At 41.0% G+C, this 23671-nt stretch overlaps 4 protein-coding genes across 7 annotated transcripts in view; 3 read left to right on the top strand and 1 right to left on the bottom strand.

Moving 5' to 3' along the window:
• MRPS22 (mitochondrial ribosomal protein S22) overlaps positions 1 to 23671 on the bottom strand; it is a 403791-nt gene that overhangs the window by 308102 nt on the left and 72018 nt on the right. The window lies entirely within an intron of this gene.
• On the top strand, positions 2857 to 23365 carry NMNAT3 (nicotinamide nucleotide adenylyltransferase 3). 3 transcript variants are annotated; one of them, XM_079315423.1, is made up of 5 exons: positions 2857 to 2952; positions 10043 to 10179; positions 15879 to 16062; positions 19899 to 20008; positions 21307 to 23365. In XM_079315423.1, the coding sequence occupies exons 2-5, from the start codon at positions 10071 to 10073 to the stop codon at positions 21705 to 21707; spliced, it is 804 nt and encodes a 267-aa protein (XP_079171549.1). In that variant the 5' UTR covers positions 2857 to 2952; positions 10043 to 10070; the 3' UTR covers positions 21708 to 23365. The 3 variants fall into 3 exon arrangements, with proteins under 3 accessions (XP_079171549.1, XP_079171548.1, XP_079171550.1); XM_079315422.1 differs by lacking the exon at positions 2857 to 2952 and adding an exon at positions 6525 to 6677; XM_079315424.1 differs by lacking the exon at positions 2857 to 2952 and adding an exon at positions 8071 to 8093.
• Positions 3159 to 23671, top strand: part of RBP2 (retinol binding protein 2) — a 56616-nt gene continuing 36103 nt past the window's right edge. The window contains exon 1 of the mRNA XM_079315428.1: positions 3159 to 3162. The gene's annotated coding sequence lies outside the window, so the exon portion shown is untranslated. The remainder of the gene's footprint in view (positions 3163 to 23671) is intronic.
• RBP1 (retinol binding protein 1) overlaps positions 23160 to 23671 on the top strand; it is a 14289-nt gene continuing 13777 nt past the window's right edge. Inside the window, exon 1 of the mRNA XM_079315429.1 lies at positions 23160 to 23297. Coding sequence (XP_079171555.1) covers positions 23225 to 23297 — 73 coding nt within the window. The 5' untranslated portion in view covers positions 23160 to 23224. The remainder of the gene's footprint in view (positions 23298 to 23671) is intronic.

Raw genomic sequence — 23671 nt, 5'->3', positions numbered from 1 at the left:
TCACCAATGTTTCAAGCTAATGCTCTCCAACTCTGTTATGGAGGGGAAAGGTTAATGAACACTTTTTTCATGTCTCTCTTCTCCATCTCGTTCCAACAGAATTTTCAGCAGATCTGAATTACACATCAGAACAGAGAAGATGCCAAGAACTAAAATATTATTTATTAATTTACAATTACAAGCCCTAATTCTTCAGCCTCAGCATGCACAACTTGTGTAAGACCCTGGGAGTTTCGCGTCTCAAGAACTGCATTAAATGCCATATTTTCTTACAAAAACTGATTCACAGCATCTGGAACAACTTTGGCTAGGAATTTCATACTCATAGTTTCACACTTTGACACAGGTATTCTGATTTATGTTTTACTTAATTCTAATATAAGAGCAACAGAATAACATGTTGCTCCAAACTCCCCCTGAAACTAGGCCAGAAACCAACCCATGAAAATAATTCTGTGTTAAAGAGTAGAAAATAGTCTGGTGATTACCATTCTCTTTAGGTAATTGTCAGAACATTACATGATTCTGTAGCAGTAACTTTGTCTTCATTTGGTTGCTGGAATATAGGTTTTAATTAGCCCATCTTTCATTATCACTGGGGAACTTTCTGTGGTCATTTGTTCTTCCCTTGCAGAGGAACATCTCAGTGCTTCAGTTCTTGCACACTTTCTTGTCAGATACTCATCTCTTCCCACATCATCCCTTTTACACCACCGCACTTCAGGCATGGTTTGCAATTTCACCCACTTCCAGAGGGCTCAGGGGAGAATCAGCTTAGGATCACACCCTGCGCTGTTTGCTACCTTCAGCTAACTACTCTCAGCTCTAAAGCATTTTATTTATTAAACAGTTTTTAGAAACTACTGTGAAATGGAAACCTTATGTTTAAAGACAGCAAGCCAGAAATGCTTTTTACTACACCTGTGATTCAGTTTACAACAGAACTGGTGAAGGACTGAACCTCAGCCAGCACAGAACAGCTCCCACTGGGATCACTGGAGCCACATTAATTTCTGCCCACTCACCAGTTCATCCTTAGTTTTCCAACCTGATGCACAAGATTTAACATCTGGATTGGCTGCCTTCTCTATAAATGAAATGTTTCCTTTTATAGGGAATCTTATATACTGAGTAAACACGTTACAGTAATTCAGACTCTAGAAAGAGGAGGTTTTAATCCTAGCTACTACTTCTCAGAAAAAACTTTATACGTTTAGAAAGTCTGGTCAGCCAGAATAAGTGGTCCCTTATACACAGGATGTCAGTCCCATAAAGATTTTTAAAAATGGACTTTTGTCTCTCAAAGGGAGTTAGGGAATTGCATTTTCTACAAAGTTCTAGATCCTTTTGTAAGAAAGATTATTTATACAGACACATTACTTAATTTCAAAACTAATAATCTGGTTTTCCATCATTGTATAATCACACAGCTTTCAAAAGTTAAGCACCTACAGTCTGGACAGCTTATGTATAAGAAATTGCTTGTGTAGTCTTCATCCAACACTCCCTGTTTCAAACAACGACAAAAGTCACCCTGCCACTAACAATAATAATTCTCTAATATCTCAAACTGCAAGTTGTAGTCTATGAAAAATGAAACTTTATGTGAACAGAGCAGGACCAAAGACAAGCATGGAAATGTCACGGGGAAATACACAGCCATACACAATTTCAATTCAATTTCAGCATTGCCCATACTGCTACTTTATCGCCCTGAAGCTAAACCTCAAAACTGTAAACTGCTCCCAGTCTGAAGCCAAAGCTCTGCTCCCAAAATCCTCTCTTGGCCAGCTTTCAGCAAGTGCAATGAAAAATCTGAAGTACATCTCCTGGCCTCTGTGCAGGAGTGAAGCTTCATGGTTTACATGTGCATTTCACACAGTAGAGCTTAACAATGCTTCCACAATCCTATTTATTTTTTACCACAGTGTCAGACCAGAGGAATATTTGTGTTTCCCTTCAACAGTACAAACAACAGGATGCTTGCAGTGGACTCTAAACCTAACTGGTGACATTCTGACATCTCAAGAAACTGGATTTCATATGCCTAAGAGTTAAAGAAGCAAATTATTTAAAACTCTCCAGACTTCACTTTTTGCAAAATCTATTTAACACATCTATTTAAGGGGGGGTAACATAGTAGAGAGGGACATAAGGTAGGGGATTCGGGAAGCCTGTACCTTGTGAGAACCTCGGTCAATTGGAAAAGCACGAGCGTGATGTGGATGGAAATTAGGGCAAAACCAAGGATGTGTGCCCCTATCATTTTAAAGATCCCATGGGAAATGCCCCGTGGCCTCTACCTTTATTTCAATCAAGTTACAGGACTCAGAGTCTCCTTTCTGGACACAAACCTCCAGCGCTGTGAATTATTCCAGATATTCATTATACTCCACGCCTCGCCACGATCTTTCCCCGGCCGCCAACAGAGCCCACCCTCGGAAACAGCTGGAAAACGAAAGTTTTGGCGGTCACCTTCAGGTGACTCAAGAAAAACACAAGGAGGCAAGGCTGGCGCTGTGCAGCGGCGCTGGGGGAGGCCCGGCCCCGAGCGTGTCCCGAGAGGGCTCTGAGCCTGCTCCGAGCGTGTCCCGGGCTGGCTCCGAGCCGGCCCAGCCTGCCCCGAGCGTGTCCCGATCCTGCTCCGAGCCTGCCTCGAGCCGGCCCCGAGCGTGTCCGGAGCCTGCTGTGAGCCTGCTCCGAGCGTGTCCCGGGCTGGCCCAGCCTGCCCCGATCGTGTCCCGAGCTGGCTCCGAGCCGGCCCAGCCTGCTCCGAACGTGTCCCGAGCGTGTCCCGGGCTGGCTCCGAGCCCGCCCAGCCTGCTCCGAATGTGTCCCGAGCGTGTCCCGAGCCGGCCCAGCCTGCTCCGAGCCTGTCCCGGGCCGGCCCCGAGCCCGTCGCGGAGAGCGGGGGCAGCGCTGCCAACGGCCGCGAGCCCTGCTCGCCCTGCGGTAAGCACAGAGGGACAGGAGGAGCGGAGGAGCCATCCGGATCCTGGCGGGACTCGGGAGCGGCTGCGGGCTCGGGCGGGGGGCGCGGAGCGGGCACTGCGGGCAGCGGGTACTGAGGGCACTGAGGGCACGGAGGGGAGCGGGTACTGAGGAGAGCGGGCACCGAGGGCACCGCGGGCAGGCCTCAAGCCTCAGGCCGGCGCTGCCGGGCTGGCCGCGCCACCCACTCGATAAATGCATATCCACCATTATGTTATGTATGTATGTGTGTTTAAACAGAAAGGTTTTTTTCCCTTCTCACCCCTCCCTCCCCCAAGTGCAGTGAGAGTCAAAGAGGACAACATTATATATGGTTACTTTTATTTATTTCAATCCATCTGGCTTTCACCGTGTAACTTACTCGTCTTTCCCCCCAGCTTTTAAGAGGGTGCAGCAGCTGCTGTTTGATTCTATAAACAATGCATGATGTTTGTTTTCTTTAAGCTTTGTAGCAATACAGTCCAGGTGAGCTCGTTTTCCAGGCGTGATTTGCTGCTGAAGTCTGCTTCCACTGTGTGATTGTACCAGTAAACTGCCCTTGTGTCTTTAACTTCAGAAATGCAGATTTTAGAATTTAGCCTATTTATGACAACCTAATTAGCGTTCAGGTGATCTCAAAGACCTTTGAGAAGTCCAGAGACACACGCAGGGAGCACTGAGGGCACAGCAGGTCACAGTCCTGTCAGAGGGGAATTTGAGCTTGTCCCTTTTCAAATAATTTAATGAGACCAACTGCATTTCATGGCCGTGGTAGTTTCTGAGGATTTAATTCACACGGTGTTTCAGTGGCTGCTGCTGCCCCTGGACCAGGTGAAGCTGCCAAACCCCACCTGCCTGCCCTGGCACAGCAGGTGCCCCCCGAGAGCTGCCTCAGTCTCACCAGCCAGCTTCGCATCTGGAAATATTCCCTCCACATTGCTGACTCAGTGCCATTGCTACTCACACAGTTGTGTGGATGTCACTCTGCCCACCGAGCACTGTGCATTTTTCTCTGCAATAACTGGCAAAATGAGGAAATTAGCCATGCAGGGTCACGATGTATAATGGAGAACTTCAAAAACAAAAAAATTGCCATCCTACCCCAGTGATCTGGTGCAGTGCAGGCAGGTCGTGCTCTGTGTTCTGGAAATCCTGCCTTATATTATGGGTGCTACCTATGATTATTTTGCATCTGTACTGTAATACTTCTAGGGGTTTCGTTAGCTCGCTGCCTTTTAAAAGCAGTTTTATAAGAACAGATTTTCGTGATTGAAGGTGTTTTCTTTACCACTTAAATTTATCTTCCAATTTTGTGCAAGCTCAGTTTCTGAGATCTGCCTTAGGATATGCTAAATGTGTTTTGCTAGTTGAAAGAAAATTACAGAGATGTTGATAGACAAAAAATCACTGTGAATGGCTTCTCATCAGGAACTCTTGAAGTTTTAGCAAGTTTGTTTTGACAGGCAAGTTGGTGCTTTCACTAAATCAGGAGTTTGTTTGCTTAAAAATAGGCTCCCAGAGTTGCAGCTCTGTGTGAATGCTCTTTTTCTGTAAATCAATATATTGTGCATTGTGGATGACTGACTCGTACATGCAACCAGGAGAACTGCTGGTTTTACTTAGAATAGTTTAGACAACTGTAGAAGAAGAAAAAACTTATTTAACAGGTGATATGGGCACAAAGAATAGGAAGGGAGTTGAGTGTCAGATGGTGAGTGATCACTAGGGATTATTGGAGCAGTAATGCTAAAGATCATACTGCAGGAAGTACAAGATACCAGGAGATGATTGTATTCTCTTGAGTTGTGGAAATGCTGCAAAGTGGTGCAGGGAGTGGTGTTGTGTGAGCCAGTGAGATCCTACACTACCCAGCAGACACTGTTCTGCTTCTTTTCTGCATGGTTCTGGGTTAGTGGAATATCACTGGCCCTGTAACCAGATGAAACTGCTGCAGAGCCCAGAGTCTAAGTACTGTCAAGTGTTTTATGAGCAGTTACAATGTAATTAATGCCTTTTGTACAAAATGGGATTATTTCCCCCAATACAGAAAAAGAACATTAAGGACATTATGCTGTGGTTGTCTGTGGTATGCTGTTTAAGGACAGCAGAAAATCTGAAATGACCTCAGAATATTTAGTAAATGCACAAATAGGGATGTTATAAACATGGGAGTTTACTGCTAATGTGCATGAATGGTGTTTTCTGAATTCCACGTTGCTTAGTTGTTGTAGTCCTTGTTCCTGTTCAGGCAATGGGCAGCCTGTAAGCATGATTATTTTGCAGGATGATTACAAATATTAATAACATATAATATTCTTAAGAATAATAAGGAAAATATATTCATATAGGATATTATCGTGGGAGTATCTCTGTGGATAATTTATTGACTGGACTCTGGGACCAGACACTCTTGTGTACCACTGTGGAATTCTAGTTATAAGCTTGTAGCAACTCACAGGCTTAAAAAATGTGCTATTGACTTGAATTCACACTTGAATTTTTATGTGTGTTGAGAATATAATCTTTGTGCTAAGCAGTAATTGTGCTCCATTTTTTCAGAGTTCAGAATTGTTGAAGGCAATGCCATGTTCATTATTACCTGGAGGTCCAATATTTGCATGTATTTCAGACTGCATGAGTCCTGTGCTCAATTTATTATTTATATTTGCTGTGCTTTGTCAGTGTGTGCTTTTTGTGGTCAATGTTCTTCTTTAGACCCTTTCAACTGCTGATTCTCTGTAACAGTGGAGCAGAAAGAGTTGGCATTGGAAGCTGAAAACAGAGAACTAGTTTCATGCAGAAGAAAAAACTCATTCCAAGTAAATGGAGCCAGAAGTCATGTTTAGGTTGATTTTTTAGAGAAAATAGAGAAGTTTTGTTGGTTCTTCTGTGAATTCCCCCACTGATACAGCCTGAAATAAAGGAATGGCAAGAATGAAGTGTTCTTCTGTGATTTGAAGGATTATTACCTCGAGAGAGGAGGAGACACTTCTGCAGAGGCTGCTTTCTATGGGTGCCACCAGAGCACTTGGAATTTGGGCCTCAGGCACTTTTCTGTGAGGTGACTTGTTCACAGTGAACTTTTTGTTCTGCTGGAAAAATTGTTGTTTGGACAGAGAGGAAGTAGAAATAGTGAGTACCCCCAAAGTGAGCAGGTCTGTCTCAGGAAAAAATCCCTGTGCATTGTTAAAGGCAGCATTTGTTGTGTTTTGAGCCATCTTCAGTGTTACATGGGGAAAAAGCCCAGGTGATTTTTATAGGCTTGGATAAATTGCTGCTCTAGTGAATACTGCAGTGAGGAGAGGAGCAGATCTTGGGATTTCTCTGAGCTGCAATGAGACTTGTGTTCTCTGACTAAAAGTCTGGGGCTTGGAAGGAGTAGCTTCATAATTGTGGTGAATCTGATAGGAAATCATGTATCCTGTCATGGCTGTCAGTGAAAGTCATATAAATGGGGTCCACCTGAATCACCGGAATTTAGTAGTAGTATGAATCACCATGTGGCCCTGAAAAAGCTGTTTTGGAGGGTTACAACATCATATTGGGCTGTGTGTAACATATGTGCTCCTTTCAAAATCCTTTGTGGCTGGAGGGAGTAACTTTTTGATGAGTGAGTAAGACGCTGCCCTAATTTATACATTTTCCATTTTTCCTCACCCAGGTACATAACATATGTTCATTATTAAAAGGAGGGTGGGGATATACAGGTAAATATTTGTCACTGTTGTGGAGGGTTGTTTTGGTGACAGCAAATGCTGGAAACTTACTGTCTGGAGTAACTTGTCTATGGCAACAGCTCTTCTTAACAGCATGAGAAACTCTCATATCCAGTCATATTTTAAAGGAATATTTCTGTATTGTGGCTTGCTATGATTTGGGTCAGCTACTAAATGTACTTTTATTTTCTGACTTACAAAATCTGTCCCTCAACTCTAATATTCTTAGTGTCACTTGGTGTACTGAGCTGGTCCCAGTGCATCTGCATGAATTTATATGAGGTAATGATGTGGCCCAGTAGAAGAATGGAATCGGGCAGCATTTAACTTGTTCAAATCTAAATTTCATCTAAATTAATCTAGCTTCACCCTCACAGGAGGAGATAATGTTTGAATCCTGTGGTGGGATTTGGTTTATTTCTGCTCTTTGCAGAAATGTTCCCTCCAGGGTGAGTGCCTCAGATTGTTCACGTATCAGTGTCTTGTTCTCCAGTTTACTGATTTAACAGCTCATGAATCAGACTGTGCTGCTCAGTACTCCATTCTGCTGCTGATAATTAATCAGATACGGCTCTAATTACTGACTTTCAGCAGAACTTAACTGTGGTCATCTGTAAAATCATCTGTTATTGGCATATTGTAGGAATATAGGCACCAGAAAAAGAACTTGTAGGAATTATCTGATGAAAATCATAACACTTTATCCATCATTAAACCTTTTTTATATAGCTTGAGTGTGGCCATTTCCCATTGGAAGGTGACTGCCCTTTTCTGCATTGCCACACGATGTCCCTGTTGTTGGAAGCTCCCCAAATGCAGATTTGCATTTCAGCCAGGGCTGCTGGAACACAGACGCAGAGCAGGGCACAGACTCTGTGTTTAAACTTTCCCCAGTGTTTGATTTCTCAAGAGAGCTTAGCTGAAAAATCGGTTAACTATCTTCTTTTCTGTTACTTTGAGTGGTGTTCTAATGATTTAAAACCTGTCAGGTAATCAATACCAGCCGAGATAGCAACTGAATCAGAAAGTTTTGTTTCAAATACTAAAAGTTGTCCTAGACTGGTTTAATAGGGTGCACTATATTTGGGGATAGTAAAAATAAAAACAGTGGTTAAAAAATATATATAGGGTGTTTGTGAGTTTATAGATGTATAATATCTTGTGAGATGGTTTTTCATCACTATTAGTACGGACTTGATTTGTTGTGGGGTTTTTTGTTGTTTTCTTGTTTTTGTTTTTGTTTGTTTGTTTGTTGTTGGTGGTGGTGGTGGTGGTTTGATTTTTGAATTTCCGTTATCAGTACTGTCAAGCTATCACTAAAAATCAGAGGTTGAAGTCTTTCTCTGGGGTTTCCAGGGTATAAATGAGTAAGACCTGCAATAAAACCATCCAACACCTTTGTTTCAGGTGAGAAATAGAGTAATCTGTAGAATTAAAAGCAAAGCAGAAGAAGTCATCCAGTTGAAATGGCAAATAAAGGAACAGCTATGGAAATATAAACTGCACTTGATGAGAACAGGAGGGAGCACAGGAGAGCTGTGAGCAGCAATGAGAGAGCTCCACTGAGATGCTAATGTTTTACTCAGTTTCAGGGCAGAAACACCTTCCCCCATACAATGGAGACACATTGCAGAATTGCTGATACTGAACACAAGAGCAATTTTTGTTTTTTCTGAATGAAGAAGCTGTACATTTTGCATACAGTTTTCATGTATGAGTTTTTGTGTCTGCATGGGGACAGTAAACCAGAGGAGAGAGAAGGGTGCAGTGGAAGGAGCTTCCTCCAGCTGCTCCCATCACAGGCCACAAAACTGCTGCTGACTTTCAATGGCTCTACAGCCTGCAAATCTTCTCTCCCCAGTATGGCTCCCCTAGTATGATGGAAGGTATGAGAAATTAGGAAAGTAAAATAAAAACAGTATAAAACAATCACTGTATTCAGTACTCAATGCTGGAGCTACAGATAGCACTAAATGCTTCCAAGGGTTTTCTCAGTAAAAAGGTTAAATGTCAAAGGTTCAAAAAGTCACAAATGACAATAGTAACACTTGTTGCTTGGTGCACTGAGTGCTGTTCCATGGTATAGTCCCAGCCTTCAGGTTGTAAATCCTCCATAAATGAACTTATCATGTTGGCAGCTATAAAATATGGATTTGACATTGATTTAACCATTATTATTAAATTTTTCTAATTCAGAGAAAGGGGCAGGGTGGGGAAGGGACTGTAAGAACTTGGAACAGTAAGAGGTGGGCTCTGAGCTGTAGGTACAGTGCGAGAATGAGATTTGGCTGATCAGAACACACAGTCTGTGCTGGGTTTGCTCTGTTACCCCAGGAGTTTTGAAGTTTGGGATGCTTCTCTTTTGGGAAGTAGGAATTCCATTCGATGGGGAGGGCTGGAGGCCAGGCAAGGGAGGAGAGTGGTGTATGTATGATACACAGGTATGAACAATGTAGAGATTTCAAATTCTAGGAAAAGATTTTAGATTTGCAGACAGGGATGTGGGACACAGTTGTTTTTATCATTCCAGTTGTATTCTGGATTAGTTTTAAAAAGATTTATACAAGGAAATAGCTCCAAGCACAGTGGATTTAAACTGATTTTTGCTACATTTTTAATAGATGACCGACAGTTTAAATTATATCAGTATTGTTTGTAAACACCCCTGCAGGGCTCCTCACAGCACTGCTCCCTACTCATTTCCCTTCACAGCTTTGTAAGGCCCTGGGGATTTCCTGACACAGCTGTGCTTTCTCTTCCCTGCTGCTCCCTGTTGTTGGTGCACTGTCCATTGCTCTGTAGTCCAGCAGAGGAACCACACAGGCCAATGCTGATAATCTGCCTGGAGGTGTTTGCCAGCTGGCTGACCCCCAGTGCTGCCTGCCCAGCTCCAGGGAAGGCACACCGTAGGATTTGGTGTTGCACATGAGATTTTGTAATGTGTTGCAAAGCTTCATTGCAAGAAGTTATTAAAAAAAATCTGATTTTGTAGCAGACCAGTGTTATCTATGGCCAGGAAAACAGAACAAAACCCTTCTCTGTAATAAAAGCAGGTTAAAAATTAAAAATAAGTTTAAAAATGGTCAGGTTTTAATAATAAGAATGTAAATTTCTAGAGGTATGTTCTAGCCATGTCTGTGTGTGAGGAAGCAGAATGTTTGGTGCTCTAATTGTCCAGGAACAGCTGTGTTCCTGAGCAGGCAGGGGCTGGATGCTGGGACAGGACAGATCTCTGGACACTGCACTGGTGCTCCAGGAACACCCAGTTCTGGAAACAGCTCCTTTTAGTTCAGGAACCAAGGGCAACTCCTCTTTCTCAAGTTTGTCTTTTGTTTTTGGTTGTTTTTTTTCTGCAGGGAGGAGGTGTAATGTTTTGCTGTCAGGATGAGGAGCAGGATCCCTGTCATCCTCCTGGCCTGTGGCTCCTTTAACCCCACCACCAACATGCACATGCGTTTGTTTGAGCTGGCCAGAGACCACCTGCACCAGACAGGTCAGTGGGGGCTGGGAAAGGCAAGAAAAAATTTCAGTACTCACTTGATCAGCTCTTACTTTACAGCTGGGTTCATTTAACATTCTCTGCTGATATAAACATAAAGCTTTCATGGGATATTCAATATATAAAATCTGGCATTACCTCAGTGTATAAGCAAGTATAGTGAGTGTTCATGCAAACAGAGTAAAATTTTTATCAGGAGTTTGAGGACCCTGTTCGAGGCACTGGCTGAACCTTGTAAAATAATATGGTTAATAATTTTGAAACTTGGGAAAATCAATTATGTTCCAATTCCATGCTTTTATGATACAATGTGTTTTAATATGAAACAGTTTTGACAGCTGGGGGAAGCTGGTGAAAAAATGAAACGTGAATTATTCATTATCTGTCTTTACTAAGAGGCACTTTATCTATCCTAGAAAAAGATCAGAAAAGTGAGGTGCCACTAGGCTAGAATGTTTTGGCAACAAAAGAGCAAGATGGTAACATCAGGAATTTAAGAAAGAATCAGAAATGCTACTGGGATGCCTTGAACTCTAAGCATGAGCAGCTCCTTAGTTGCTCAGGGATTTTTTTGTTTTTGTTTTTGTTTTTGGTTTTGTTTTTTTTGTTTTGTTTTTCTTTTCATCTGGAACCTAAAATATGCACTTAAGTTCCTGGAAGTCACTGGGAGGATATCATTATTTGTTGGAATCTGACAGAAAAGTTCCTAGGGAGGTGGTTTAGTAGGAACCTGAACAGCAAATAATAGTAAAAGGAATTTGGCTGTCAAATTGAGCAGGGAGAGAGAACCTGGGAACCCACTGATAGCACTGTGCAGTAAAAGCAGCAGCTGCAAGCTCAGAGTATCCTGTGAGGATACTTTGCCTGTCATGAGGTGGAATTACAGAGCTGGCTCTGAGGGCCGCCTCTACAAGTCTCTGTTTTCCTAGAACTAAAATAATTTTGTTGCTCCTGCAGGACTGGAAATAAAGGATTAAAAAGAGATTTTAATTGAATTTTTTCACTGTAGTTTTATAACTCATTCTGCTGCTCAGATATGTGAAGAGTACAAAGGTAATGTGAGACCAATTGGTAATTCTGTTTAAGTCATAAATTACAGTCCAGTAACATTTCTTTGCCCTGAAAGAAGGACTGAACTGGGAAATGAATTATTATTCTATCTGAATCAATTTAATGTCTGATCTGCTCCAGGGTTAGTTTAGAAAGACTCCACCCTTTACTCAGGGCAGTTTGCTTAAAATACAGTAAAAATTGTATTAAAAATTAAATTTTGAAAGGTTGAAATGGAAATTGTGCATTATATTACACCCACTGTCAATGCCTAGTTCTGGGTAGGGTGTGACTTCCCTGTTGGCTTCTTATTTTAACTTGTGAAGCCTTACAAGTAGAAGGGCTTTCTGCATTAAAGAGTCCTTCTTTGGGTGCCTGCAGCGTTGTCTTTGCACTTTCTGAAAGCTTAACCCAGCATGGCAGCAAGGTCAGAATCCTGTTTGTCTGCAGAGGCATTACCCATCCCGAGCAGAGGTACTCCAAGAGCAGGTGGATGTGTCTGTGTGTGTGGATACACAGATCCCATCTATGGCCCCCCCTCCACAGGCAACATAGTTTCTCAAGCAGAAGGGATTGGCAGTGTGCTATAAAAAGTACTGATTCTGGATGCCTGTTTTATGGCAGAACCATTCCTGCCCAGGAAATTAACTTTTAGCCCTGTTTTAGCCCTGTTTCCACTTCTGGGTTACACAAGGAAGGAGAGGAGAAATTGGAGCTTCTTTGCTGAAGCAGCAGCAGCTGCAGCCTGGGAGCTGATGGAGGGGCTGGAGAGCAGGGCTTGTCTGACTTGAAGCAGCAGTGATTCCCTTCTCTGAGGGAACAGTGTACCTTGGAGCTGGCATCAACACTGGATGCCTGAAATGAGTGAGGAATTAATTCATTAGTGTGAGGGACATTTTTCCTAGGCTTGGGAATGGCTTCATCCTCCTGCTGCCTCAGTGGTGCTGCTCCATCACAAATCAGGCTGAAATGAGATGGCCCATAGCTTGACTGGAGTTCACTCACCAACCCTGGAAATGTTCAAAGGATGTGTGGATGTGGCACTTGGGGGCATGTTCTAGTCCTGGGATTCTGGTTGGACTCAATGATCTTAGAGGGCTTTCCCAGCCTTAACAATTCCAGGATTCTGTGATTTCAGAGGCAGGTTTCACTGCCATGAATGATGTGACTATCCCTGATGTGTGTATCCTGACTGACATCTCCAGTAATTCTGTCTGCCAGCTTTTGTACATCACATCAGTTTCTAATGCTGCCTAATCTTATATTTCATACATCCTTATTTTAACTAAGACATTTCATTGGGTTTCTGATGCTTTGTACAGTTTCATTGCCACATGTCAAGTAATTAATCATTTTTCTGGTAATATCAGCCAATAAATCTTGTCATGCTGCCTTTTAAATACAACACACATAGCTGTGTGAGCCTGGATTACTCAAATCGTTCTCTTTATCTGGATTTTCTGTCTACTCATTTGAATTTGGCACTTTACACATCCTCAGATAGAGCTAAAATTTTCTGAGATTCAGTCTCTTGTTTTAAATCTGTTTTTTGCAATGACTTGCAATAACTTGCAATGACTGTGGCCTTTAGAGTCTGTTAATACCTAATGTCAGGCACTTCTTCTTCTCTGAGGCTATATTCCATTCCTCATTTAACCATGAAGACCAAAGAAATACTACTAGAATCAATCTATCTGAGATACTTTCTAATCTTGTTTCCCAAGTGTTGCCAGTGGAGGCTACTTATATCCCCAGGTTTCCAAGTGAGACCAAAGGAGGAGGGTGTGAAGGACAAGGTGTTTTATCTGTGGCAAGACAAATGTGAGGGGAAGGTGAAGGATAATGAGTTATTATGTTATGAAAACTGGGGGAAATCTGACACTATTAATGGGTTCTGTCAAATGCTTTCCTGTTCACTGGGTAGGGTAACACCAGGAAGCTGCAGAGCTTCTCTTGGGGGACTTTCCTTTGGCACTGAGAAGAAAATTGGTAGTTAGCAAGAGTTAAATGTTTGGAAGTGTTTAATTTATTTGCTTTTGTATAGTGGTTATTTACTTTTATTATTTACTTCTGGCATAATTTCTCTCAGTGAATTCCAGACCTAGTACCGGAACAAATTACTGTTTAGAAGCCCCACCAAAATACACAAACAATTTTGTATGAAATGGCATTTGATGAATTTGCTTTAGTATGAATAAGCTAATTAAGCATTACAATTTATGTTAGTGTTTGTGGCAATTTACATGACACCTTGATAACAGAAAACTAAATACCTATTTAGTTTTCCTTAATTTTTCTTAATCTGCTTTAACATGCTTGAAGGACAGTCTTTCATTACTTTAGTTACATTTCATTTTCTGAGCACTAGCCAGTTCTCTTAAACAGTTCTTAGAGAATGTAAGTTCATTACAAGAGAAACTTTTTGCTGCTTTTGGTAGATACATTTTGAAAAACAAAGCTACTTAAGGGCTTGGAGGATTTTTGCACATATTTAGCACAAGCAATCATAACATACTTCATAATGAAAACAAACAGAATTCCAGAGGAATAGAATTTGAAGATAATTCTGGACCAAGGAGGGTTTGAAGCAGCCTGTAATAATTTATGGGAGAGAGAAGAGAATTGCAGGGGACATTAAGAAGAGCCCAAGGTGACAGAATTTAATGATTTCCTCTTTGCACGCTTGCCAAAACTGAGGGTCATATTTGAACAGGTGAACTTTTAAATTACTGAATAGGAAACAAGTTATTTAGAGCCAGTAATAGAATTATTTCCTGTATTTTGACAGCTAAAGCTTGTATGTGTGTGTGGAAGGCTCTTGTGCATATTGTTTTTGTAGTGCTGGGTAACTCTGTTGTGAATCTTCTCGAGCAATTCCCATGTTTGACTCTCTAAAGTGTTATCAGCCTTGATTTTTCTCTTCCAGTTGGTTTCATTTCTGGTGTGGGAAAAAGCTGGTATGGCACCAGGAGCTCATCCCACCCCATTTGTGCAACTCTAGGGCAGACAAGAGATTGAAATCTTTCCTTCTCACAAGGATATGGCAGACCCATATCATTCTTGCTTAGCATGAGCTCACAGAAATATTAGGTTTTTTTATTCAATATATTCATTTGAGGTATAAAGGTACAACTTATATCCATAGAAACTTAAAGAAGCTGAAACATGCAAAGTAAAATCATCGTGTAGAAAAAACCTTTTAATAAGGTTAACGAAGTAGTGTATTCAAGTTTCCTTCCCTTTAAATGAGAAATTAATTTAAACTGTAATTTCTTTCCCTTTAAATGACAACTTGTTATAGCACTGTATAATACCAGAATACGAGAGAATAATTGTTGTTCATAAATCAAGTGGAATTATTTCCAATTTCAAATCAAGAGATGGAATTAATTATATACACATCTTTGCATGATTCTGGAACATTCTATCTTGTTCATTTTGCCTGTAATGAGAATATTTTAAAACAGAGGACTGTTTGAACTGGCATCTTAAGAGGATGTAAATCTCATTGAATCTCAATGCTGGTTTTTAAAGTTGAATTCCATTAAGTTCTTTTGAAAATTTTATTGCATCAAAATAAGTGAGACATTGCTAGAGTGACATTGTTAGAATATTGAATTGTCATGTGCCAGTTTGAGAAATGTCAGGGGTATTGTTTTCCATGCAAAGCAATAAAGATAGCATACTGCATTGAAGTTTCTTTGTTAAAATAATTGAATTAGAAAAAATGAAGAGAGTTTTCTTCCTCTTCAGTATCATATTTGTCATAGTTATTTAAAATGCATGTGTTACATTAGAAATAATTTTGTTCATTTCTGTTCAGTTTCTCCCTCTCCTCAGTTTCTCGAGCCTTGCAGATTCTGGTGGTGCTTTATTTTTGTTTTCTGGTTTGGGGCCAGAACTGCAAAATCTAACCAGTCTGTTGTGCTAATGATTACGTTGTGTTACAGGGGTAGAAAACCAGGGTCATATTGTCAGATGTATTTAACATGGTCAGCCAGACAGAAATGCATTTAGGGGCTGCTGAGTTGATATGTGGAGCACAGTGCTCCAAGTCTCATTTTAGACTCCATTAGCCCCATCTTTGTGCTTGAATCTTCTGATTTGTCTGAATCACATCAACTACAGCTGCAGTAATATGCTGTAATTCTTGCTTTAACAGAAAGAAAGGCACAGTGATTCTGATAAATAACAAGATCAGATCTTTAAGAACAAAGTAGTGGTCAGTTAAGTCATTCTGTGGCTATATCAAAGCTGTACTAACTGGACTATGAAACTTAAATCTATCTAACAATTTTGATAGTTTGCAGCATCAATTTTGACTATGTCCATGTGGTTTAAAATTGTCTGTTTACCCAGCTTTCTTTTTTGGGTCATTTATTAGGATAAACATGATAGCAATTGTGAGCAGCTCACAGAGGAGCAAAATGTTTGCATTTTACTTTTGTAATTGCTATGAATGGATTAAAAACAAAGCCCAAATCAAGTTGCTCATAGCATCTTAAGACTTTGAAGTTAACCATGGAATTTATCCTTTGAAAAGCTTGGACTAGGTGAGCTCCCAAGGCTCTATCCACCTTAAATTTTCAAGATTCTCTGAAGAGAATTTAATTTTCTTTTTTTTTTTTTTTTTTTCCCCTCAGGAAGATACCAGGTGATTGAAGGCATAATGTCTCCTGTCAGTGATAGCTATGGGAAGAAAGGCTTGGTGTCAGCAAGGCACCGGGTGGCGATGGCCAAACTGGCCCTGGAGACCTCGGACTGGATCCGGGTGGATCCCTGGGAGAGCGAGCAGGACATGTGGACAGAGACAGTGAAAGTACTAAGGTGATTGCATTATCTTCTTCCTGTCTTCATGAAATTACTGACTGCCAAAAATCTGCCAGGCTGCCACATCAATGCACAGAACTCTAAAACACCCAGGCAAGGCAGGATTCCCTGCCAGGAATCTTTCATTTGCTTTCCCCAGACCTGGGCAATGACCATGGTACTGCCCTCATGTCCTACAAGTAGTTGGATGCATGTGGAAAGCCTCTGCAAAATGATGGCCACTGCTGGTTATGCAGGAAAAGTTCCTGCCTCTCATGTTACCTTTCTTGGGTGTAGGTCTCTAAGCAAGTAATAGAGAGATGGTGATCAGAAGGTAAGAGAGTTCACAAATGATTCTGTTGTTCAGGAGCATCTCTGTTCCAGGTTAGCTATGATAGCAGTAGTATGCCTCCAGGTTTATCTATTCACATATCTTGTGAATTTTTGTTGTTAATTCTAATGGTAAATTAAGCCCAAGCCCTTAACTGTGATTTTTTTCTTGAAAATCTTGGAGTTTGCTGTGGTTTTGTGCTGAGAGGAGAAATTAAACAGGTTGTCCAAAACTCAATGCAAGGACCTTGAAACATGTCTTTTCCATATGGTAATAAATGCATATTGATTATGGGGCAGGGTGTGAAAACACAAATTTCTTGTTCTAACTGCTTTTTGGAAAAGGTACTACAGAAGGTAACAGATACCATTAAACTGAAAGCCTTCACGGAAGGCTACAGCAAATGTGCTGTAAGAGCTATCACCAATTCTTTATCTTTATCCCCATTTTCTAGATTACTTTCTAGGGAAGCAGGTGTTCAAAATTCTAAATTGCACCCTCCAACAGCTGCCCCAAAAGCTCTTGTGGCTCTATGTGAAAGCAGTTAAAAGCCAGAGCTGTTACTTTGAAAAAGCATCCATAAGAATTCACTACAAACTTACAAGATAAAGTAGAGGCTTTAAGATCTGTTTTTATTTGCTTCCCTGAGGGAACACAGACATCCAATTGGTCCTCTTGCCCCTTCCCTCCAGGTAGCAGAGCAGGGTCAGGGTGGGAAGTTTTCTGTCTTTGCAGAAAACTCTATTCTTTCTCCAGTCATAACTGTATGTCCCAGAGTGAGAAGTCACCAAGTGCTGTCCTGTAGTATTGTCTAGGTATGGGGCTTTTGGCCTAAACTTCAGTTCAGTTAAACAATTTTCCTCCTGTGAAGTAGTCCCAAATCTTACAGATCAGGTGATCCTACTTTTGTCTTACACAGTTCCAACTGAAGTGAGTACTGGTTGTAAGATTGGGTTTTTAAATTATAAATCCACTTCAGAATTCTACAGGATAGGAGTTTCAGTAAGTAAAACCTTTATGTATGATTTTCTGCTAAGGCAAAATATTATCAATGTGGTATGAACAGCCAAACTTCCCATCTGCCTTGAAAGTGAACCTCTGCTTTTATTAGTCAATCCACAAAACTCTGAAATCACTGCCTGTTAAGAAGAGAAATTAGTTTAAATCTTTTTTTGTCCATAAATGTTGATATGCATTAATGAGCTGAACAAGTTCCCTAATTCAGTCCTGAACCTCAGCCCTTGAATGGGGAAGCAGCATTCTGATGAAAGGTGATGGTGCTTTACACTGTATTTTAAGTGTCACAGGTGAAAGAAGAAGACAAAAAAGAGCTGGTTTTAGCAGATCCTTACTAAGTATAAACAGACAGTGTTTTATTGTAGAGCTGTTCTTCACATGCTTTCAGAGTCAATCTGTAGGTTCATCACTTCTCAGAAAACTAAGGACTAACTGCTGCTTTCACTATAAGCTCCCTCAGGTAAGAAACTTCAGTACCAATAGAAAGAGATTTTCTTATTGCAAGGCAGAGGAAATCATTATTGCACCTAAATGTCTCTTCTTACCAGTAGTTTGAGTTGTACACTTAACTGCAGTAGAACATTTTGTCCTGAAACATGTGAATTTCCTACAGTACTTGTTTTAACAGAGTGCAATAAAAATGTCACATTTCATCAAAATCTGTGGATTCTGCAGAGGATCCCAAGTAGTTGTGACATGAAATAATTTTAAGCAGCAAAGCTCAAATCCCACTTACAGCAGTGCTATTAAATGAGTATGGAAGTCTTGGAGACTATCCCAAGTCTTTTCTTAGAGAGGAGGAGGGATCGTAATAGAGCTGTTTTCCACTTAGCTGCTGTTTGTGAGTGTGCCTAGACAAGGAAACAGTGCTGTCAGTAGGCAAAGGACTGCATTCATTGCTCCTGTGGATTTGATTGGCATGCAGCTATTACTACAGAGTAATTAAAAATTGGCAAAGATCTGCATTACCCAACTTTCGTTGTGCTTGTGATTTAGCTCTGTAGTTACTCAAAGCTTCATGCACATTTCAGAAAACGCTTAAGAAGCTGGCAGATGTGTTTGTCCTTTTTGCTGTACCTAATGTAGTGCAACCCCAGTTGCTCCAGCCCTTGAACTGCTGAACAGACCCAGGGCAGCTCAGATTTTGCAGTGGTTGTAACGTTGTTCCTGCAGGGAGCTCTTTGGCAAGTGTTCTTGTTTTTGAATCCTGGCCTGAGAATGTCAGAGCACAACACACAGTCGGTGTGCTTGGCTGTACGTAGCAGCAGTCTGTTTACAGCAAGGCAGGGTTAAAATTAGATGTGTGGGAAGGCACAGACCAAGCTCCTGGTACCCACTCTCTGCTGCCATATGTGCTTCACCTCTTGGCTGTGCAGTTTCTCTGGCCAGTGGCTGAGCATCAGAAATCACTGGAGGCAGCTTTGCAGCTTGCCTGGGTATAGGTTCTTGACACATTTGTAGCTTTTTCCCGTGGCTAAAGTGTTTGCCTGGTTTGAAGAGCCTGTGAATTCCTTCCTTAAGGCAGACATTCCCAGGGTCAGCTGGGGCTTTGTACATGCACCAGATTCAGACTGATCCTTGGAACTCAGAACGTTTGTCTTGCTGCAGTTGGATAGGAGCTGATGGGCACTGGGGCTCTGTATGTGCTACACAGAAATTTGGCACAGCCTTGATTCTGTGTCTGCTGGTCTTGTCTGACCAGGAGCTTGTATCCTTGAGACAATGTTGGCTTATGCAAATATGAGCAATGCTTCGGCCTGGCTCAGGATGGTGTAAGGCAGGAACTGTTCTGAACAAGCAAGGCTGTGCTGATTTGGAAGGAAAAGGCCACTGTCATGAAGTAGTAATACCAGTATTGCAGGGGTAGTCAGGAGTGGTGAAAGGATAAAGTAGCAGAAACCTGGAAAAACCTGCAAAGGGATCCTTGCCTGCCTTCCTGGCTCTGAATTCAATAAAATTAGAAGCACAGCAGATGTCAAAAATCTAATGAGAATTTTTAGTTTCTCAGAATTGTGATTCTTTTAATTTAAATGAACAGGAAAATGGCAAGGGAAAAACTCAGGGAACATATTTTTATGGAGAAGAGAAGGAGAGAGAGCAAGAATGTCTCCTTCCCAAAACAGAGCACACGTTACAAAAACACTGTCATGAGGGGTTGTATTTAGTCAAGAAATTACAGCTAGTGATTGAAGTGAGATTTAATCCTGTTTCAGGCAAAAAATCTCTATGTTTTAAATGTCATAGCTACCAAAATTACCATAATGGTAGAATTTCAAAAAGGATTTGCAAACCAGGATGCCATTAAGGAGATCACCTGTGAATTCCACAGAATGTAACTACATTGATACTAATCTCAGGGCAGAATGACCCAAGTTCTTAACAAATGGTATTCAAATCCAAGGGGCATAAAAGTAGACGCTGTTCTAGAATGGGAAAGTGCCAGGTAATCTCTTTGTTGCATCTCTTAGAGGATTACCTCACACAGAAGCCTTTATTTTAACTGCAGGCACCATTATAACGAAGCACTCAGAGCGTTCCAGTCCAAGAAGGAGTTCATGAGAAACAAACATTCCACAGAAAACTCTACGGAGGATTCCCTTTCTTCCCAGCAACCAGGTTGGTTCATGCTTTAAACGTGGTGCTGTGGTTAGCATTAAGAACTGTACAGCTTTAACAGATTAGTAGTGAGAAAACTGAACATAGTAGCTGGTGAGTTTGGGGGGTTGGAGGGTTGCATGCCAAAATCAAGCCATGCCAAATGCCAACATAAGTGCTAGGGCAGTTGTTTTGTAACAGCTCCCGCACAGATAGGAGACCCTGGAGTTGTATTAATTCTTGGTTTTATAAGCATCTCTTTAGCTCTGTCAGAGACATACATTGTGGCTCTGCTTGTTTTGCAAAACACAGAATACATTAATAAAAAATGTGAAAAATCCAGGGATTACTAGAATTCTACTTGTAGTGTTAGAATGGACAGAGTGTATGGATAGTGCAGCAGTGATGCACTAGTTGATATTTGCTGGCCACAGAAGCTCCTATTGGCAGCAGAGGCGTGGCAGGCTCTGGAAATAATGTCCGTTTCCAGTTTCCTATCTAATCATCTTCCCTAGCCCTCTGGCTTGCCAGGATGCTGCTGGATTTTTGATACATTGCCTTTTTCCTCTGGTGTTGTAGCATCTCTTGGACATGAATAATACATTTCAGTTGTTCCTGGTTGTTGAGGAGTTGTATCTTTAGAGTTGGTGGAGGAAAGTAGTCATGCTTTTCATGCATCATCACTGGAACGTTTCTTAGGTTCTGAATCTCTCCTTTAAGGTGTTTGTACAAGACTTGCAGATGTGCTGACCATCAAATAAGTGTAAAGCAAAGGCAAACCTCCACCCTTGCCCATCATTTCACATGAATACAAGGCTGTGAAACTATTTGGTCAATCTTTGTACAACGCTCAGGTGGAATAATGGTGAGAGCTGTGGAAGAAGTTTGAGAAGAAAGTTCTGTGCTGGGGTTTAGGCAGGGAACAGCAAATAAGAAATAGAGACAATAAAGAACAGCAGGGCAGTAGCTAGGTTCAACCAAGTCTAATCTTTGTGCTGAAGTATTTCTCTTTATTTGCTTCTTCCCTTTTTTGGATTGGTTGAGTGGAGTAAAAATTCTCCTTTAGCTGTATACAGTCAATATTCAATATGCTTTGAGTGATGATGAAGTCGGTGATAAAGTAATTGTGACCAGATACATAAAAACCTAAACTGAATTTTTTTGCAACCTTCTGAAAAAAAGCCTGGAGTAAAGGTAAATTATTTTAAAAATACATTTTAGAAGAAAAATGAAATGACGAGTTAAAACCAATTTTAAATATAAGCTTCCTAGAAGACTGAGAAAGGATAAGAATGTGTTATTTCTTTTTGTCTTTCCAGTTCTACCAGAATTAAAGCTGCTCTGTGGGGCTGATTTTCTACAAACATTTAAGACACCCAATCTCTGGAAGGAAGAAGACATCAAAGAAATAGTGGAAAAGTTTGGTTTGGTCTGCATTAGCCGGGCTGGCTCTGATCCATCTCAGTTCATTCAGGAATCAGACCTTTTATCTAAATATCAGCACAATATTTTTCTAGTGACAGAGTGGATCCAGAATGAAATCAGTGCCACTCAGATCCGCTCTGCACTGTGCAGGGGGCTGAGTGTGAAATATCTCATCCCAGACTCTGTCATTGCCTACATCGCCCAGCACAACGTCTACACTGCCGAGAGCGAGCGCACCAACGAGGGCCAGCTGCTGCAGCCTCTCAGGCTGCCAAACACAGCAATAAACCTCTGAGGGGCTGAGTCCTGCACTGTGTACCCTGCCAGACCAGCAGCTTTGGCTTGTAGATTTCTTGAGAAAGTTGTTTCTTATTAATAATGAAGGGAAAAGTCCAAAATTTCTTGAAATCACATGGTGTTTTAAATCCATGAGTCTGTGTGTGGTAGTGCTCAAGAAATTTGGGATGCTCTGCTGAATAGCTTAAAATACACAAAAAAAACCCCAGCTTCCTTGTGAAAATAAAGAAGATCTTCACAATAAATCTTCTTAGTATTTCAATATTTCAATGAGGCAATAAATATGACTTAAGGGTCAAACACAGTACTTTCTTAACTTGTACTTCTGCAATCCTTACTGTTCTAGAACAGCAAAATACAATGAACCATAACTTGAGAGAGAGAGGTTTAAATCTATATTATTTCTAAACTTTGACTTTATGAAACCCTGAATAGCTTTTTGATTTTTTTGCAATTTGGACAAGAGATGGAAATCAATGTTTCTTCCTTGCAAGCTCTTAAAAATGCACATGCTGCTTCTGGGATTGCCAGGATCTTGAGTTCTCAAATGACTGACAGTCCGCATCCCCACATTTAAAGTAGGTTTCTTTTCTTCTCTGATCCAGAGTCTTCTTAAGAGCAAGCAATTGCCAAAGCCCCAGAGTAGATAAAATATCCAGCAGGGGCTTCAGTTGTATCATATCTAAACCTCTGAGAGGCTCAGTACTTGGTGTTAGCAGGGAGAATCCATGCTCCTCTCTGCTGGTTGTCTGTTATGCTGATTCAGTGTCTCATTTCTGATAGGAGCCACTTTCAAAGAATACAGAACTTTATAAAATGCTCTCCCTGTATTTCAGAGCTCCTTAACTAAAACAATTAATGCAGCAGTGATGTAGCATTTATCACTGTACAGGTAACCACTGCTGCCTAATACAAGTTTCCATCTAGCTGGTCCTTCTGAGACTAGTTCTGGAAACTGGCCAAGCAGCTTCCACTGGTGGTTCTCTAGGTTTCAGGGGCTTGTAGAACAAGTTAAAGGAATACAAGACACAAATGGCATTGACTGAAAGGGTCTGCATGATTGTTTTCTTGAAAGAAAGCATAAAGTAGTTGAAACCTATTCAACAAAGAAGAATTTGGGTCAAAATTGCACAAGATAAGCACTTTTATAGCTTTGACTAATACCCTAAACTAAAGCTACTTGAAAGGGGTTTGTTTCTGAGTGGCATGAAGAATGGAGATATGGTTAAAATGGATTTCCTTTACTCAGGTGATATGAAAGGTGAATATTTCACTCATTTTCAATCAAGTCATCATGCTGTCATTAGAAATCTCAGAGGTTCAGCCTTGTGGAAGGATTTAAAGGCAGCACTTCAACAATAATCGGATTAGAAGGACTTGCATAGCTCCATGGTCTAAAAAAGAGATAAAAGAAACCAGAGTTCAAACTTGCCACAAAGCAAGGCAGTGAGCTGTGTGGTGCACAATCAACCCACGGCTCTGAGCCTGTGATTTTGACAATTACCTGGAGCAGGGATGCCTGCAGACTTCAATGGGTACTGGAAAATGGTCAGCAATGACAATTTTGAGGAGTATCTGAAAGCACTGGGTAAGGTTCCCTTCAAACTTCTTGGATGAATAATCAATAAATGCTACCTGTCTTATTCTTTACGTGAATCTATTTTTTTCTTGTACAATCATTTTTGTGACAAGTATTTTTTTTCAGAAATGCACTTTAAGAATTGCCTTAAGCAAAATTGTTTTGCCTTAAGCAGCCTCTACTTTTTACCACCTTGGAGCTTACATTAACAGACATGAAACTACATAGCTTGAAGGGGTAAGTGGTGGATTCCAACATAAAAAACCCTGTAATTTGAAAAACAGTAAAACTTTTATATTTAATAAAGATTAAATGCAGTACTTAATACAATTTTGTGTGTTTGTATTTGATGTTGTGTTAGTATCTCTGTGGAAATAATAGAG

The sequence above is a fragment of the Erithacus rubecula genome, assembly GCF_903797595.1.
Source record: "Erithacus rubecula genome assembly, chromosome: 11".
NCBI classification, from domain to species: Eukaryota; Metazoa; Chordata; class Aves; order Passeriformes; family Muscicapidae; genus Erithacus; species Erithacus rubecula.
Note: the sequence above shows the minus strand (reverse complement) of the source record. Positions and strands in the feature narration are given on the sequence as shown.